Below are 18,257 nucleotides of genomic sequence, written 5' to 3' on the forward strand. Positions count from 1 at the left end.
CCTAACTTTCATAATTTCTTATTTAACCGATTTGACACATTTGGTCCTTGCATAATTACTCAACAATACGAATATAAGCTCATGGAGGAAAAGATCATCTTTGCGATTGCAATCAAAATCATGACAAAAGCAGCTTAAAAACCTCACACGTAGCCAGAAGTAATTAGACTGATTGTTTGTTTTTGCCTGTTCTTAACACCACTGTCCCCTTGTTTCCTTTCACTGTTTTTCATCTCCTCCCCCCCCCATCTCCTTCTTCACTCTTCTCCTCTTTCACTAATGTCAGCATCCAACACACACACACACACCCCCTAGAGACCTAGAGACAGAGAGCGTATTACCATGGCTGCAGGAGGAGTGGTCGCACGGCTCCTTCCTTGTGACACCCCGCTTCTGGAGTTGCTGTGCTCCCAATGAGGGGCTGGGGGAGTGAGGGGGGGGGACGGGGCAGGGGAGGGGATGCAGAATCAAGGTTGCCGGTCAGGATGTTGCTATCGCGCCGTTTACGTTCCTCATGTGCTCCTCTGCTCCTCTGTCCACCACTCTGCGACAGGTTGTGCTTCTAAAAAGAAGAGACAGACAGAGGGAAAGGATGAAAGTCTGAACCTGCATCAACAACTACATGAGGGCGAGCAGAGTGCCAATTTACTCCCACACGGGCTGCAAGCAGGGTTACAGTCCCCGGCCTCGAGTAAAAGATCTGACAGAATGGTTGATCAACCCATGTGGGGAGAGACATGTGGACGGATGCGCGCGCGCACACACTCATTCATTCACTCACTCATTCATTTTTCATGAGCTTGCAGGGGTCTGAGGGAGGTGGATGTAATACAAACATGTTCTTGTTTCTGTACACCGGGTTACACACTGAAGCCTAATTCACCCTCCATTAACGCACGCACACACACACACACACACTAGTTGACACTCTACGTGTAAACAAATCATTCCTTTTCTCCAGAGCGGTTCCTCCAATAATATTTGTGACGGTCAGGGTTCTTGGATTTTATTCTTTTCAGTACAAAAGGTGACAGTTAAACAATAGGAGGCTATATTTAACACACTCATTATTCAATACCAGTACACCAAATATTCTTCATTGTTTTTCCACTCCTGCTGCTGTGACTCAGCGATCTTCCAGGACTAATAGGAAGCTACTTGTGACTTGAGCTCATCTCAGTGGGTTTTCGTAACCTAAACATCGGGTGTTGCTATGAAAACACTTTTATCAGCGCGGCGCGAGCAGAGCTGAACAGATACACAGCGTTTCTATTCACAACATGAAATACCACAGATGACAGCACACAGGCACATCTGGTCAAACTCGAACCACGGAAGAGTTTATGACCAGAGTCCCCAGAAGGTCTCGCCTTGGTGAAATTGGTGACATTTTTTAAAAACACAGAGGAAAAAAAAAACGACAAGATAATTTATTTTTGAAAAATTGAGCTGTAATCGGATATAAAAATAAGAACATGACAATAATGCAGCATGGTGGCCAAAATCATTATGATTTAATCTGCTGACAATTTTGTTTTGTCAATGAATACATGATGGAGGAAAGCTGCCCATCACTTTCACAGAACTTCAGTCTTAAGAGGCTTTAAAAGCTTCATTTCAATTTCTTGTCCAGGCAAAAGTCCCAAACCTAACCCAATATTAAACATATAATTAAATACAACCCTCATTTTGGAGAAGCTCAAACAAGCAAATATCATATGTCCATGATTAATTGTTTAACATATTTAACCAATTATAAAAAATAGGACCAAACACATTTTCTAATGATCGTCTAATCATGTGATCTCAGTCTTATCCTCAAAGATAAACACTTGCTGCTGAACCAATCATCTCTGAGGAATTAGATGAAGCAGGCACTGCACTGGAAAACTATATCCAGGAGAATATCCCACATATTTCTACTAGTCACCAGGCCGTATCTATGCTGTTGCACCTTGCAGAGCTACTGCAATTTTTCTTGTTCTCACGCACTACCTGATAAATAAACATAGTCTCTAACGTGTAGTATCTCATCACCTTGAGACTACTAAAGATACATCCAGGATTCTATCTGGATGCTGTCTGGGGACAGAGAAGATAAAGACACATGTGATTGTTGGTGAGCAGACCTGCAGGAGGCATCAAATTGAGTTGAAGCCGCAGCCGCTCCGTGGAAGCTCGGTGGAATCCAGAGGGAGCGAGAGCCAGAGAGGGGACTGATAGAGATGCACAGGGTAGTTAAGGAAAGGTCAGTGAAAAATGGAAGGGGATTTGGAAATGTGCGTGAACAGGAACTCGTAGGGGAGCGGGCGAAGGAGGCAAAGAGCTAAACTATAAAAGGAGGATAGGAAGTGGTGTAAGGGGGGAGGCAACGATGAAAGGGAGTTATTGAGCCGGACCTTTGGGGTAAAAAGACTCCACCAGAGAGACTGCTCCTTGCTCGCTGCGCAGGTCTGCATCTCAGAAGCCACTGGCCTGACACACTCTCCAACACACACCGGGCACTGAGTGTGTGTCTGTGCACTGGGGTTTTGCCAGTTACCTTACAGCCAACACTTTGCGCCTGAGGGGGGTATAAGCTCTCTTTTCCAGCTTGGCCGGGCCACTTAGGATCGTATGCGTATTATTATGGCGCGAGCACACAAACACGAGCACCCTGCCAAGAAGCATAATAACAACGTGCCAGCCCCACCATTCAATTCTCATTATGAGAACAATTTTGGGATAAACAACACCACCAATTCCCTTCTTTTGTTTTTCTCTCATGGCACCTTCCTTCTTGTTTTTTCTTTAACTAAAATCATGTGTACACGAACGGAAAGAACCCTACAAAAATATTATTATGGAGCAAAATAGAATGACGCTCACGTTGTCCAAAACTTTCAACCAAGCCCTGGATCTTCAGAACAGCAGCACGTGGACCAACGTGGACCCGTCCCCTCTGTCTCTGGGGCCGTGGGGGGGGGGGGGGGGACTGAGGGCCATGTTTTCACATGCAGGGCTGCCTGTTTGGTTCATGAATCCTATTGCGGTTTTGTTTTCCTTGGGCTGAAGTTGACCAATTATTACATTTCTCTCTTTCTCCCTGTAAGTCTTTCACCAGGATCCACCCCTCATTGTGCTTCTTCTCCCTCACACTCTGGTGGGACATTAATGACCGATGAGCAGTTTTTATCCCCTTGAGGAGTTGAGGACGGGTGGGGTGCTGGCAGAGGAGGCCCTGCCTCATTAACACTGGCGGTGGCTCAGACACATTTGCATTTTCAGACACCGTTCCCTCAATTTGGTTCCATTGTTATTGAATATATTTCTGCATAAGAAAAGACACACAGACACCTGTGCGGAATCCATCCATCACCAAAAGTTGCTCAGAAAATGTCCCTTTTCCCTGCAGGGGTGGAAGGATTCAGCCACAGGATAACAAAATAGGGAATTGATTGCATGCAATTTTCTGAGACAGCTCTGAGCAACCATTCACACATTTTTCTCTCTGATAACCATCAAATGAGATTAGCAGTGGAAGACACGGAGGGAAGGGAGACGGAGGATTGACAAAAGCCACTTGGTGTGCTAATTAGTGTTGGAAGAGCTTATTTCACAAAGCATTGCCTTTTAGAGTTTGGTTTATCACCTTCTTATTATAATTAGATAATCAGCTCTCACGGTTGGAGGAGTTTCATTCATGTCAACATGCATTTGAGCGTTCCTTCGCATGTTTGTTTGATGAATGACTTAAAACAATTGAAATTATCCTCAAACTCAATGTCGAATAGTTTGTCTTAATCATCCTGGCAATCAATCAACGCATCATTTTGGCATTGAGTTACTGAAATATGACCATCGAATGGACACCATTAACTGCGCCATATTGTTTGCTTTGGAAATTAACAGTTGACAACTAAAAGACACACAACTTTAAAGTAATATATACAAAAAAATAATAGTAATAAGGTAATAGGCTTTGGTTCATACTCGAAGCTCGGAGAGTTAGTTCCACTCTTGTTTTGCTCCAATGAAGCAGCCCTATAAAGCAAGATTTTTGGCATCTAATTTCTTCTGAAGGTATTTTGAAGCTCAAATGTTGATTTTTCTTCTTTTAATTCTGCGCTACGGTATTTTTGCTCTCAAGAATGCTTCTCTCGTCGATGCTATTTCTAGTCATTTTAAAATATTCATCACACCCTTGAAAGACGGGGCGTGAGAGCAGCCTCTGTGTTATATTTGTACTTGTGGCAGGCTCCAGGGTTATTGGTGCCATTTTAAATCGCATCTGGAAAAACATCTGCAAAAAGGTGTGAGGTTTAACATTGGACAAACATGCGCACACACACACACACACACACACACACACACAAGGTGACACAAAACCAAGAATATGGATGCAGAATCACGCTCCCTTCCAGCTCTCTCTAAGCACCTCTGCTGTGAAGAGCCTGCGCGTAAACAGGCGGCGGATGACTAGGAGGCCTGTTGTCCATGTTACTGGGGGTGAGAAAGCAGGTCAGGGACGGATAGAGGCAGATGGCGAGACAAGCAGTCAGAAATATCGACAGCCTTACAGGAAGAGAGAGGCATGCCGAGACGGGCAGAGGTAGGAACAGAGATAGAGGTAGAAGGAAAGAAAGAAAGTCGCATCTCTAGACAGCAGAGGAAAGCTCCAACGTTCAAAGGAGACGCTTGAGTAGAATATGGTCTCTGGTAATCAGCCCCTAGAATATTTGCTATTCATCTTTCAATCAACATTTTTTCTTTATTTTCCACTCTTTCTTCTGATCTTTTCTGTGTTGCCAACCGAGCAGTTAAAATACTTGAAGTGTGGCAGAATCTAACGGACTTGACTGCAAACCAGGTGACTAAAATAGAAGCTGAAATGGTTTGCTTCTGGGCTGAAGAAAGCAGGGCTCAGGGTTTGCTTTTGTTGCCACAACAGTGGAATTGCTCTTAGTTTTGCAGATAGAAAAGAGTTGTGGTAAAAACCAATTTGCACGAAGACAGCAGCGACTGGCAGGGTTTGATCATTTAATCATTGCATATTGTCACTTGCATCTATAAACAATTGTCTCTAATACGCCAACAAAACTAAATGGTCACATTAAGACAAACACACATAGAACATTACTCATTCACAATGTGATACCATTAAGTCCGGTTATACAATGTCACCCTGGGTTGTGAAGGCTTATCCTTCCCATTATAAACGACAATAATAAAGTTAAGAAAGTACTTGCTTTGTATATAAGAAGTCATGAGGAGAAGAAAGACAAAGACAATAAAAATATCCAGGGTGTGAAAGTGGATACAAGCGCAGAGGAAGGAAGAGGGAGAGAGGGGGAGAGAGAGAGAGAGAGATTTGTTGGTGTAAGATTTATTGTTTTAGGGCCGGAGGCCGAGGTTGAACACTCTGAGCGCTGTAGTTTGTGGTCCACTTGGTGTGCAGTATATGGAGACCATTTATCCAGATCTAGGGGGGAAAGTCCAATGGCACAACCGTGGAGGCTGCAGTAAGCTCGCCCTGCAGCCAAAGTAAGAGGCTGTATTCCATCGCGAGTCGGGGGACGGGCCCAGGAGAGGCCGAGCGGAAGGTGGCCTTTGCTCATTGTGACGCTTCTACTGGCTCACTTAGCGGAGGAGGCCAGGTTAAAATGCCAGATATTCTCGAGTAGCATCAAGATTTTCATGGCTGTTAAAAATATGTTTAAGTTGTCCAAGAGATCTTAAAGGTGCAATTGATTATGGTTGGAAATCCAATCCCTGGCTCATGAATATACCAGCCGAAGTGACAAAAAAAAAAAACAACAACATGCAATGCGGAACGCGGTAACGAGAAGCTTCTTTGATATGAAGCAAATGGAAATTATTAGTTGTAAATTCTGTTATGACCGATACAAACCAACCACAATGTACAGAAAAACAGCCCCAAAAAAGAAAAAAAGCACAAGCCCATTTAAAAGGTCCGCACGTTTAGGGGTTTCTCTTTAAACATAAACCCTACAAGGCGAGGCGTACTCCGGAGGAAGTAACCGGCTGTGGATACCGTGTGCATTACGTCTCATTAATGCACTGTGTTTAAGGGTATTGGAACAAAGGACATCAGGGATATGGTCTCGGCTGTGTGCTGCATGTGCGTCATGATGATGGTGGGGACGGTCTTAGTTGTGTTGCTGCGTGCGTGCTTCAGAGTATTTATATTCCATCATGGCTGCTTTTGCCATTTCTCTTCCTGGCCTAGTTTCTCTCTCCTTGCCCTAATTTTCGCCTCCCTTATTGATTTATATGTTTGCTTTCGGTTTAGTTTTTTTTTCTCTCTCCACTCATTCCTCTACTAGGTTGCAATAGTTGAGCACTTGGCAAAGAAATTAATCAACAGGTGTGACAGTCAAAAAAACAGATCAGTAGTGGCCACATTGAGAAACCAAACCCACTGTATGTTACACATACCGTACAGAGGGCAACCGGGCCCTAAGGAGCTTAAACTGAAATGAGGATGGATGTCCATGCTCTGGTTCATGCATTAAAACTAGTATTCAAAATCAATCTCATCAGCAGGACCGGGTTGGGCCAAACATTTGTTGAACCCAGTTAAGGAATTCTGTTTTAGGCAACATAGTCTTCCCTGTTGTCATCAAATTTAGGTCTGAACTGCAACAGTTGCAACCCCCCGCCCAAAAAAATGTTTTGGAGTTCTACGATATGTTTATGTGCATGTGGAGGCCAGGGGAGGTACTGATGAGATGGCAGAAAGCAGAGGAAACGCTGATGTTGCTTCAGGAGGGGAAATAGACAACATTGACAGAGGCGTGCAACTCCCCTCGGTCCATTATTAAAATGCAGAGAAGCAGGATGTGTGTGTGTGTGTGTGTGTATGTAGTACCTGCTGACTGGCTGACTGACTCGTACATACCTGCATAGTAATACATTTGTTCATCCCTATCATCTAAATTTAACTTGGCATTATCTCAGACACACCTGTCATCTCCATGGGTTACCTTTCTTTTAACTAAGACACGTGTGTGTGTGTTTGCAGGCTCCTGCTGTGCTGATTTCGGCAAGAACAGATGGTGCTGCAAGGGCTCCATAGTCCATAGTGTGTGTGTGTGTGTGTGTGTGCGTGCGTTTCCTTTTTTTTTACCATAAATCTACCGCACATCACATACAACTGTCCACACACACTCACACACTGAGGGCTGGAGCGTAAGTGATGTCCTGGTGGTCTTTGGCCTAGTTGTCTGTTCCATTGACACTTTGCAGCTTAATCCTGCTTGAAAGGCTCTTGACTGCTAAGCTCATGTTTGCCAACACACAGAGCTGTAACACTCCAAATCCTTTGTGTGTGTTTGCAAGATAGTCCGAGCAGGTTAGTGAATATGTAACTGGTTATAAACACACGCCTACCCCCCCCCCCCCCCCAATGCCATAAAAGAGTGTGCCTTTTTGCTGCGTCCTGACACTTTTATTTCTTAATATTGAATAAATATACAAAAAAAATATTATAAAGTCATACAAACACACACCAAGCATGTGTAGAATCAATTGTATTTCATTTTTCCTTAAAACTCATGTTTGGTTAGACTATTAAAAATCATTTTGAAATGCTCAGAATGAGTTTCAAAGCTGAAGCAGGGTTACAGCATAAAAATAGGTCTCTAAAATGATTTGGAGAGAATTGATTGCCAGACTTTATTCTCCATGGAACGTTGTTATTCTGAAACGTATGTTACAGTAGCACTTGTGAGTGCCAGGGCCGTCCAGATGTGGACCAATTCTCTAATGGACTTTTACATCACAACACACACTGGCAGCCAAGCTGTCTCTCTCACACACACACACACACACACACACACACACACACACACACACACACACACACACACACACACACACACACACACACACACACACACACACACACACACACACACACACACACACACACACACACACACACACACACACACACTTTGGAGAATGGACACCAATTGTGTGTCCATTCTCCATCTATTGCTCGCCTTCCATTTTCATAATAAAAGCAGCACTGCGGCGGGTGTTGGCAGATGAGCAGATTAGCGCTGTGTATTACGAAAGCCAAATAACATTGAAGGATAGTTTTTTTTAAAGAATGCACTCAGAATGACATCTTAAATGCTGAGCCTCAATGGGCGACAATGAACAAACACTTTGAAGGCTGCAACATATCGCTACGTCTTTGACAATTGTCACTTTGTTTAACTGTTCCTTGCTTCTCAGTTCTGTGTTCAGACCGAAGAGAAATCCTCTTGAATACAGATCGCTGAATCCTTCATTGGAAATCTCTGAAAAACACCAACTTTGCCAAGTATTGATTTCAGGCCGAATGAAGCAGTTGTTCGTCTGTACTCATATTCTTTAGAATACAGCTCAGTAGAAAAAATATTCACATTCCCAAATAAACACACATACAGCGTTGGTGGTTGTGTACTCACAGAACAGAAATTAAACAGGTTTGTGTTCTCATTCTGTCTGACATAATAAATTGCACACTAGATCAGGCAGCTTCATTTTGTATACCAGCCCACTTCTTCTTCTTCTTCTGCAGCTTTAACTGATCAGTGACTTCATCCATTCCAGGTCACTTTGGGCAGTGTGCTAGATATGGCCGTTTCATCGCACACTTCCTTCCTGTCTGCCACTCAGACTCAGTGAGAAGACGGAGACGCGGAGCGGGACGGACAGGAGGATCGGGAGATAGAGAGAGGAGAGGATCGGATCGGGAGGTCAGAAAGACGAGAGCAAGGAAAGGAAAGGCAGCACACAAACAGCATGAGGTGGATGGAAAAGGTGTTTGTGGAGAAGGCGCGGCGTTAAGTCGAGTGTGATGCGTTAGTGTGGGAGGTGGAGGGTGAGAGATTAGGAAGATAAAAAAAAATGTGATGAAACAAAAGGAGAAAGAGATGGTGAGCTACAGGATGTGTGCCGATTTAGATAAGAGTAATAGAGCCACGAGGAAGGGCGGCAGAGCCGAGTGAAGCGGGAAACAAAGATGAACAGAGGAAGGTGGAGACCGGAAGGAAGTGGAGGCAGGGGATGAGAGAGCAGGGGACAGCGTGTTAAGGGATGGAAAGGGTTTGCAATGAAAAAAGGGAAAATCAGGAAGAGCCCGAGGAGCTGTGACTGAAATGATTCATTTCAACTGTATTTTTCCAACTTTATAACTAAATGTTTTATATTATTAATAAAACAATCTTTACAAAGCCACAGCAAGAGGACTTACCATTAATAATTAACCATTCATTATCATTAATTCCCTGAATTGTATTTCCTGCCCTTTTAAATCACCAGTCTGTATCGCCCGAGGCGGACTCCATTAATATCCAGCCTCCGGGGATTAAAAGATAATTTGATAAATAGGGAAAGTCTAGTTGAGGAGAACCTCAAATAAAGCTCATCAAATAAAACACTATTTTTTGCACTACATCAGTGTTTATTTAAACTCTACCCCGAAAAAAACAAAGCAACAGATTATTGTGACCAGTTATTTTAGGTTATGTCCTTTGCTTCTTGCAGGGCAACATGTAGCATGTAACCTATGGAAAAACTGATTGAAAAAAAGAAATAACCAAAATCATATGGGGATCTTGAACTGTGTCTCCTCTGCTTGTAGATTCTGTGATTCTTCTGTGTGTGAGCTTGCCTGCATGTGTGAGAGAGAAAGAAGAGCGCTAGACGTTAGCTGAAAGTGAGAAAGAGATTCAGCGGCAACTTTTCCCCTTGGGATTGGTCGCCATGGCTACGCAAGCGTTTTCAGCTGAACGTGGGACAAACATAAGGAAGAGTAAGAGAGGTAACATGGCGGCATGGATGTATTGTCACTGCACCAGTGCCTTAATGTAGATGGTAGATAAAACTGTAGGTAAACAATGACACGATTGCATGACGTATTGTACTTTTTAGTTTAACACAACTCCAATCTGACTTGTCTTAACCTTCAAGATGCCGTAACAATAACACGTCTCCCTTATAAACTGCAGCACCGCAGCTAGGTAACCACAAGATACTTGATCTCCAACAGAAGAACACACAAGACTGCGGGAATAAGCTGTGAGCCAACACACACTCCATAAACTGCAATGGAAAACAGACCAACGAGAACAAACAGCGTCAAGAGGCCATAACATCTCCCCTTACAGGCAGACAATCAGACTCCATCTATATTTCAAACGCTGCGGAAAACTGTGACAATGGGCTGTGATGAACCAAGATAAGCGGAGTGCACCTTTAATGAGGACGAGGGCACCAAGGGCTTAGGTTTCCACGCTGTCACCTCAGGGCAATTTGTTAGTATTCTGTAACAAAACTTGAAGAAGAGTAATTGAAGTTGGACATCGAATCCAGTTTTTCTGTGATGTCACGTCGTCTGACCAACAGACGAGAGGGAGTCATTTATTGGTTGACTTTTTATACGGACACACTGTGACATTTAATGTTATTTACTCATTATCATTGATAATCAGATGATTTGGGAACACTAGCTTGCCCTAACTTTCAGCTATTTGCTTGAATTGGAATTTTTTTGGACGACTTCTGAAAACAGTACATATGTGAAAAATTGTCGCCAACAAAGGACACACCCTTTTTTCTCTGCAATAGGTTTGTCAATATTTGCATAAAGTTCAGCTAATGTCACTGCTCATGAATTATTTATAGTGAATAAAAAGGAAAACAGAATTGTAAGGGCTGATTCTGCTTGAGGGTGTTGTTGTGGACCTACCAATAGTCTGTTAGTGTGTGTGTGTGTCAGTGGGTCCATGTTCAGAGGGATTGAGTCAGTGAAAGAGTGTGAGAGACGTAGAGAAAAAGAGAGCGAGACTGTGCTGTGCTCTGCTGCGCTCACCGGCAAAGTCATTGCTTCCTCAAGGACACTGCGGCTAAGAGGCAAGGAAGGGGATGACACAGGAAGAGGAAGCAAGAAGGTTGCACAATAAAATGAAGACATATAGTGATGGAAGGCTAAGTGGGATAAATAAATAAACAGGGACAATAGGAGCAGCAGATGAGAAAAGTGGGACAATAAAAGGGAGTAGCCAATATACATTGTTTCACTCATTACTAATACAAACCAATAATACATTATAATTATAAAGAAAAAAAGACTGCAGTCACAGTTCACCGGACTTCATAGTGACATCTTCCACTTACAAAATCAAGCTATGGTTTAGTATTTGAATCCTATTGTCATGGCATGAGCGACCCGCTAAAACCTCTACAGCAATGAATTATTTACACAAACCCCCCCCACAAACACACGCAGACCCAAAGCGCGCCCGCTGTGATGATAGTGGGGAAGGCCGCCGGGGGAAATTGCATAAAAGCTACTTAACATGCACAAGTAGGTCGCTTTTACCCGAAGCGGCGAGTAAACTCCGCAACCACTCGAACCACAGCTCCTGACCAGCTGTGATGCTGAAATGTGTCTAAATAAAAAGTAATGAAGGCAACCTCAGTGTTCCTCTCCACGATGAATGTGCTGCTTGTTTTTATTGAGATACACCGACAGGGAAGGCAGAGCGCGCCCATTGATGGTTGCACAAGACAGGCACGTGGAGTTTATATATATATATCTATCTAGATATAGATAGGACAGAAAATGTATATTTTTACAAGGTTTCGAGCCATAGATTTGTGGTGTGTCTCTGCAGAAGCTCGGCATGTACACAGAGACACACACAGGGAGACATAAGAGGGGGATACTGCTGTTCTTTTCACTCACCCCCCCTCTTTCCTCCAACGGCTTTATCGGCCCACTTCAAACTCCGTGTCCGTCAGCCAGTGCGTCCGTCTAGAGTCGACGATGTCAGAGCCGGCAGGGTTCAGCAACCTGAGGAGACAGAGGTTCAAAGGTCAGTTGACATCCGTGCGACAGCACTTCTGGATCGCGTTCAGCTGGACATCAGGGAGACTGAGCCCAAAGAGAAGAGGCTTAGTGAAGTGATTGTGTTCTGGGATGATACAGTGACCTGACCTACATCGATGGCGTTTGATAAGCACGTACGTTACTTCACTAAAGTAAGGGCAACTAAGTCCACAGTGATTTGGTTTCCCCCGGGACACGGACCAAAGCCTGATGTTCATCGTACCGAAAAGACTTCCCTGCACGTCCCGACTCACAGAGGACACAACAGTCATTTTCTACAGTAATTAAAGTGCATTACGTTTTGCCGGTAGAAACAAATTAGTGATGTCAGTGGCATGCAAGTCCTTGCTAACATGAGAATGTGCACAGAGAGACAGCCCACTGCCCTCCGTTTAAGGTACAAGAGGGAAGAGAGAGCTGAGCGGACACTTAAAGATGAGAGGTTGAGAGACTGAAACCTCCATTAGGCAAGTGTATGTTTATTCTTTGTGGGATAATAGTACTTATTTTGCCTTGAGGTACGATTATATAGCAGACCCTCCTTTTGAGAGGGATCACCAGATAGGCCAGTGAAAAAAGTACTGAGGGGGAAAAAAAGATTTTAAAAAGAGGAAAGTTAAGGAGATTATAAGGAGCGAACAAAACTGTAAACACTCAGTGACCAGAAAATTAAGACCCCGCAGAGAAAGTGGAAACTCTTTTTCATTTGGATATGTGCCGCAACAAATAGAATATCCATTGCATTTCACATTTGATTTCTTATTACAGAGAGGAGGCCTGGATGCTGTAGTTTATTACATTACGTGTCCTGAAGGACATGTTTGACTTGGAGATAAAGCTGCCTATAAGCACGTCCGCTCAATCCAAATCCAATGTGAACAACCCCACTGAGCACCTGTAGCTACCAAACTAGTTTGCATGCACTACATCTTACATTTAAAAAAAAATATTCAATAGGCAGGGATCAACATTCATTCTTCAACTTTTGAAATGGAAAACATGGCTGCCATTTAAGTCTAGTAGTGATGCAGTTGTACACAAGTATAATAATAAAAAATGTGTACAAGTATTTTTTACATGTTTTAGAGTATGGTTTGTCTTCCACAAATCTCCTTTGTGTCTGGTTCTGGTTTGGTTTGTTGTCAGATTAGTCACACTACGAACCTTATAATCAAACAACTTAATTTGCGACACCATTTTGCATGCACGCACATGAGCAAACATGTGCGTGCATGCAAAGTTGTGTTGCGGTGTTGTCGCGGTGAAAAATACTGAAACTGATGCAAGAAACATTCGAGATTCATATTGTGGGGTGATATTTTTTGCTTATCTCCATTTTCTATGTTAGATCATTTGAGCCTCAACTGTGAAACAAAGCTAAAGCACATTTTTTACATTTTGTACTTTCTAAACAATAGTTGAATTCTTTTTTTTAGATTTCCTATTAGCTAAAACATCTTTACGCCCATCAACAGAAGAACAAGGTTGCGTAATCAAATTACCTTGTTGGGTTTGATTTTCCCCGTTGAAAATGAATACGAACAGACGCGGCTGCGGGTAAATATCCAACTGCTTTGCTTATTTATGCTTAAGTGGAGTTAAGAAATGTCTTAAATATAATAATCCTTATTCATTTACATGCATTAAACACATTGAACAATAGGAACACCATGTAAGACATGTCCCTCCCTTTGTGGCAAAGTCTGACAGGGCTGACTAACCGGATTGAATGAGCAGACGGTGGTGCACCCTCCTGCAAATATGACAAACAGACCCAGAGCCAAGAAAATCAAAGCACAGCAGTTGTGCGGAATTTGTTTTTTTTGTGGAAGCAGTCACACCTTGTTCAATAGAACATAACCGAGGCGGGCGTTGGTTGGTGTAGATTATAATGCCACGGCCCTTCAGGACAAACTGGTTCCTAGTCACAGGCGGTCCAAACAGCTCTGACACGCACACTTAGATCAACCTCATGGAACACACATACACAACTAATCACTCCTCCTGTAGAGCTAAAAAAAAAAACTTTGAATGCAGGCATAGTCAGAAATACAATCTCCAATGACCTGTTCTGCATGATTTTTTTCCATAGAAAAGTAAACCTTCAGCCGGAGGGCATTCTCCAAGATGCCGATCCTTCACATCTCATTTGTGAACCATCACTGCTTCTGGGAAATGGAAAAGCAAGGTGTTAAACTGAGACACAGAGGTGCAATGGAGCGTAAACAAAGTCATCATTTTGTGGTGCAGTCAGTGGCCAAAGAACTAAAAAGCAGCGCCTGTAAGACATTGAGCTTGGTCATGTTGCTGATTGCATTTTGTAAACCAGACAAGCTGAAAGAACATAGAAAGGTACACACCGACGAGCACATTTACACAAGTACACATGCAGCGATAAACATACACACACACACACACACACACACAGTCTGTGTGGTCCATCGGCCTATCTGCAGTGAATTCTGCTCCCCACGCAGCATGAGAGTCCTCTGCCCGTCCCGTTTAAGGAGCTCTCCCTATCGCCCTCCCTGCATAAAGCTCAGTGCTCACCGGGTTCTAAGTAAACGCCACCTGTAGCCCTTCCTTTCCTCACTCATTAATGAGATAGCTGAATGAACTTATGGGATACACATTACACCCTTTCGACCTTCTGTGTTCTCGCCTTTGGACTACAGGCACCGATAATAAACCTAATGCTCTGAACAAAAGAAACATGGCAGATGTTCAAAGTGAACTTTTAACAATGTTTTATTATATCTAAACGCGCTGCTTTAAAACCTGGGAATTTCCCAGCCTCATGACTAATTAAAGGGTTATCTTATCTCACCGGGCCCCTGCTTGAACATCACTGCTACCGTCAGCTCTGCAATGCTAATAAATAAAAATACAGCTGCTCATCGATAAGTCAACTCTTCAGTCATTTTTTGTTTCTTGAGCCTGAAGCTGAGGGAGACGGCCGGGCCGTGGGAACCACAGCAGTTGATCTTTTGGTGTCTGACCAGAGTGCTTTCATAAAAGAATAATACATTATTCTGATTGCCATTCAATTTGCAAAGTAATATTATAATGACAATTGTGTTGTAATTTCATACACCCCCAAAGTAATTATGACCTGAGAGAGTACACCTAACCTCATTCTCAATTTGAAAATATCACATGTAATCCTAATCCAGATAATCTCCCCCTGGAATCCTTTTTATTAAAGTGATGTTGCATACAAAGCTCTATATTACGTTTAAAAAGAGCCTGCAGATGTACAGCTTGGATGTGTGCGAGTCTGCATCGCTCACTCACATGGCAAACACACACGAGCACAGCGGAAGCCGTTCTCCTGTTCTATGTCTCCAATACGAGGCGTGCTTGCCCAGAGATCTCCACTGATTAAGCCTCGGCTTTAGAATTCGAATCAGGAAGCGACTGGAGGGTGAGATGGGTTTCGGATGGATGGAGTGCTGGTGGGAGGTAGGTGTGAAGATACAAAAAGGCCCAGTGTCTACAACACCAAGCAAGAAAAAACAAGACGCTTGCATCCCGTGCAAAGAACGTGGGAGGCAGATGAGGCGGGAAGTGGAGCTGGAGCGGGAGCAGACGGGGAGCTTCCAGGTCCGGCCTGTTGTTCTTCATTCCACTCAACTAAAAAGACAATTTAAGCTTGTACACATGCAGCCACTGCAGGAGAATTCGTTGCATCTATATATTCGGATGAGCTCAGAGAAACCGAAAAAAACCTTCCGAGCGATCCTGGAGGTTCACGGGCAGCCATTTAAATCAGGAGAGACAGGTCCAGTAAGGAAAAGCTAATTGTTTGTCACTAGCAGATGAAATGTGACAATGAAGTCTTCACAGAGACTTTAGCTCTGGGACTCTACAGGGAGATGTGTAACTGAGGGCCGACTGACCTGAGATAAATCTCCCCCCCCCCCCCCCCCCGGTGTCCAGATGCTGGTGGTGGCGGCTGATGACGGAGATAGAAGGATGAAGCTGATGAAGCCGATAGGTGGAGGTGGAGCCTCAGCAGTTGACGGTCGATGCAGGCGTTTGGCTTTAGGCATGACTGAACTTCATGAGCCTCGTTGCCACTGTGCTAGAGCTGCTCTGTTTGTTCAAGCAAAGCTGGTGAGACACCGAGCCGGGTTTGTAATGCAAAAACCACCACACACTGTTCTGAACACATTCATACATTCACACACACACACAAAGAATTCATACATACTGCGAAGAATTCATACACGAGGACCAATCATTGGTTGCGACATGTGATCTACAAAGACGCCCGTGTTCCAAACATCAATAAAGACCCCCTCTGTGTTTCAGCAATTGGTGCTGGTTTGTGGACACACTCGTTTATCCAGGCGCGGGTCCCTAAAATCACAAAGGAGTCTACACTCAGGGGTCGTTAAACACTGGAGCCATTCTGCAGCAGAACACACACACACACACACACACACACACACACACACAGGGCAGAGTGCCTTTGACACCAATGTGGTGCAGAAGGCATGACTTGGACATCTGGTATGGAACCGCTGACACACTGATGAAAGAGCATTTAAAACGCCATCAGATTACGTTGTTCTAGGAATGAGTCATTAGCGGCTGAGAGCGCGCCGTGTGAAAATGATCACATCATTCAATTTTTAAATGTCAATGAAATCTGTTTTGTATCAGTGGAGATTAAACTGATTGCATGTAGTGCATATTACAAAACATGCAGCAGATCCTGTTCAGTAACACCAATAGTTGTATCTAGTGCTTTGACAAACAATTGATTAACGGATTTCCAAGTTCAAGAGAAAAAGGACTTTGTAACCAAAACATTGATAAATTGTTTATGGTCATTTTCTTTGAGAAGTGCACAACTCTCATTGTTTCAGCTTTTGGATTGATAATTTGGATAAATAAAGCCACATTGGGTAACTTTGGAGTTGAAATTCTCCATCTTTTTGAAAAATTAATCACTCAAGTAATATTTGCAGTCAGAGTTACTCTACCCCCCCCCCCCCCCCTCCTTTGATTTCCTTAAATTAGCCACGCTAGTGAAACCAACGAGAGCCATTCATAGTCTTTTTCCAGCTTTATGGACCATGGTGCCGGGAGTAAAGCTCCCCTTCACTGAGCACTTAACAGCCTGACAACTGTGGCAGGTCTCCAACGCAACATGAAAAAAGACTCACAGGAAGAAGAGAAGTCTGGATTCCTTGTGGTTCTCTTGCAGCAATCAGCACGCACACACAAACCAAATGAGAAGGAGTGACCAAGTCCCGCTCTAGGCTTCATACAGTAGCACTTAACAAATTCAAGCCTTGCCCAATAAATTCCCTTCTCTCCGGGTTGCCATAGCTACAGCCTGCCTCCCTGCCTGTACTTTGGAAAGGTGGACTTTACCACTGTGTGTGTGTGTGTGTGTGTGTGTGTGTGGGGTGGGGGGGGGGGGGCGGGGGGGCAATTTGGACAAGACCTCACCTTTGGCTTGATGGGCTTTTTTTTCAACCTTATTTAGTCTAGAATTAGAAAAAGCCGTATTCCTTGTACGTCATATTCATTTTGCTTTTGATGAGGAACTTTTTAATACAATACCAACAAAAAACTGGGATTTTTGCTCTCATTTTGTCATCCATAGAGCATTCCCTTCCCGATATGATAATAATATTATCTGAACATCTGTTCAGGGAGAAGATTGTTTTTGGGAGGGAAATTCAATATGCCAGTAAAATACATGAAAGGGGACTGTTTGTTGTGCTCTCCCAAGTCAGCAGGGTTGTAAGAAAATGTGTGGGTTTGTGTGCGCGTGCGTCCGTGCGCCAGCTCCTACTGTAATAAATGACAAGAATGAAATAAACACTTGAGGATCAACATATCACTAAAACTCCCACCATCTGCTGGCCAGCTGACAAATATAACACGGCCTTCCCTTACTCGGCTATTTCTTTATCTCCCTGCATCGCTCCACTTTTCTCCCTGCTGCCGCTGCTCTCTGCAGTCCTGCCATCCATCACCATTAGGAGGCGAATGGATGACCTGTCTACACCTGCAACCACTCTCTGTCCCTTTACTCTCTGGAGAGGAGAGGGGGGAGGAGTGAAAGACCCAACGAGGGAAACCGTGACGTCTATCAAACAGATTTGATCATTCTCTCCAAGGGTACTGGGTACTAAGTACTGAATTGTTGCTTGTTCGCTAATTGTGCAACGACGCTTTGCTCAACAGTCCCAAACTTTGCTCAGAGATTTAATATCTGAAAACTAGATTTTATTCATGATTTGCTTTTGTTTAAAATGGACTACGCGTTTACCGCCAAAGTTATTTTGATCGTGATGCCACCACGGCACCAGAATACCAGCGAACAAAGCAGAGTCTCTATGTCGCGAAA

At 43.6% G+C, this 18,257-nt stretch overlaps 1 protein-coding gene across 7 annotated transcripts in view; it reads right to left on the reverse strand.

The window, feature by feature from the left end:
- Positions 1-18,257, reverse strand: part of strbp (spermatid perinuclear RNA binding protein) — a 61,348-nt gene that overhangs the window by 28,115 nt on the left and 14,976 nt on the right. For all 7 annotated transcript variants that reach the window (XM_062558713.1, XM_037484571.2, XM_062558714.1 and 4 more), the window contains 2 exons: positions 11,744-11,851; positions 342-562 (listed from right to left, as the gene is read on the reverse strand). In XM_062558713.1, coding sequence (XP_062414697.1) covers positions 342-344 — 3 coding nt within the window. In that variant the 5' untranslated portion in view covers positions 345-562; positions 11,744-11,851. The remainder of the gene's footprint in view (positions 1-341; positions 563-11,743; positions 11,852-18,257) is intronic.

Source organism: Pungitius pungitius, chromosome 18, assembly GCF_949316345.1.
Source record: "Pungitius pungitius chromosome 18, fPunPun2.1, whole genome shotgun sequence".
In the NCBI taxonomy this organism is placed as follows: Eukaryota; Metazoa; Chordata; class Actinopteri; order Perciformes; family Gasterosteidae; genus Pungitius; species Pungitius pungitius.